Source organism: Perkinsus marinus (assembly GCF_000006405.1).
Source record: "Perkinsus marinus ATCC 50983 genomic scaffold scf_1104296955910, whole genome shotgun sequence".
In the NCBI taxonomy this organism is placed as follows: domain Eukaryota; phylum Perkinsozoa; order Perkinsida; family Perkinsidae; genus Perkinsus; species Perkinsus marinus.
Genome location: NW_003207659.1, coordinates 1 through 1,775, shown reverse-complemented (window position 1 = coordinate 1,775; position 1,775 = coordinate 1). Strand labels below are relative to the sequence as shown.

Here is a 1,775-nt window from a genome sequence, read left to right as displayed (position 1 = left end):
CGGTGCCTCAGTTCATGGTCTTGCACTCTGGAAGCAATATGTCGGTTGAGGACAAACTCCATGTGCCGTGTGCCTCCGTTTGGTTGCTGAAAGCGGGAGGATGCAAAGTTGTCATGGGCATCGACTCCTTCTCTGAAGTTACTATGGTGGATCGAAATGTGGTGTCAACTCTCTCTAGTCATGGCGCATCCCTAGAAACTAGAGAAGTGAGGAAGAGGACATGTCGAGCGGCGTGTGGCAACCTATTCACCAACTCGCAAGAGGCCAACCTCCCCGTGGTATTTCAAACTAATCATGGACCTAAGCTCGCGATGATCTGGTGTTATGTTGTAACTAACTTCACGTATCCCCACATCCTTCTGGGTGCATCTACACTGTCTCGTATGAAAACGTCCATCGACCTGGACGACTACGTGATGAGCATCAAGTGTATGGGAGGAGTGAAAGTCCAGCTGTCATCATCACCCCCGACAGTACCGCCAGTTGCTGCTGCACCGAGCTCTGATCTCGAGGAAAACCTTGTGAATCTATCGGATGAGGAGCTCTACCAATGGCATGTACAAAGGTGTCAAGATCTACCAACGGCCAAGCTATCTTTCTCCATCAAAGAGAGTGCTCCATCTGTGACGAGGAAGTACCCGATCCCTGCCCGGCTGAAGGAGTCAGTGCAGAAGGAGCTTGGTAAATTATCTGCCCAAGGAGTCATCCGCATTGTCCAGGACTCCTGGACAACCTCACACCGGTATCGACCGGACTCCTGGACCAGGAGTCCGAGGTTGGTCCCAACGCGATTGTGTCACCAGGCTTTGCCAAAGATAAGGGGCGCACTGATGATGATGGTAGTCCCGTTGTACGGCTTCTCTGTGACTTTACCGCACTTAACGCTGTCATTGGGAATGAGCTCACCGATCACTGGACCCGGTCGACTGACGTCGCCAGTCTGACGACCTGCGGGACAACATCCATACTATCCCGTCAGGGTCTCAATGGTTCTTCAAGGTTGACATCAGCAATGCCAGGCATTGAATGCCTCTTACACGGTCCCGTTGGCTGACGAGGTGGTTGCCCTAACTACGTGCCGATTGGGGGATACCTATATCCAGTGGCTGTGTCTACCACAAGGTCTTAACTTATCTGCATTGTATTTCCCGTTCTTCCTCAAGGTGCAGCTCGACCATTTGTATCCCATAAAGGGATACTGGAGAAAGTGGTTCACCATCTATCTAGACGATGCAGTCGGGCACGGCAGGACCAAGGCACAAGCAGAAGGCCGCCGACGAATCCTGTTGTGCGCCCTCCGCGCCCTAAAGAAGCCCATATCGGACAAAGATCCAACAACAGTTTGCCAGTCATTGGACTGTCTTGGTCTCACGTTATCGTCCAGAGGTTGGTCCCTATCCGAAGATAATACCAAGAAGCTCAAGAGTGCGTTGGCAACCAGACCGAGGTCTCTTCTGGCGGTGATATAGTCAACCCATCCGCAGGTATTGATCTCATCATAAGATTTTTATGAAGAACAAAATAGCCTCAGACAAAGTGTGCAAACTTTCGGTTATGGAATACTGAAATTCAGTGTAATGGAGTTTCAACGATCTTCGTCTCCATTGTCGACAGCGCCCTCCTTCTCGAGAAGTCGGCGGGTGCTCCATCTCAAGACCGCATCCCTGAAAAACTTCTCCGTCTCGGGCGGTTGGCGATAGGCATGACATGGGCTTGTATCGTACTACATTTGAATCAAATGATGGGATCACAAGAGCTCATCCCAAACACCAACT

At 50.9% G+C, this 1,775-nt stretch overlaps 1 protein-coding gene across 1 annotated transcript; it reads left to right on the top strand.

Moving 5' to 3' along the window:
• Window positions 1–178: 178 nt before the first annotated feature.
• Window positions 179–839, top strand: Pmar_PMAR024324 (hypothetical protein; the record flags this gene model as incomplete). Its single annotated transcript, XM_002775347.1, has 1 exon — window positions 179–839. A coding segment is annotated over one exon (661 nt), but the record flags the coding sequence as incomplete, so codon positions are not given.
• Window positions 840–1,775: the final 936 nt, after the last annotated feature.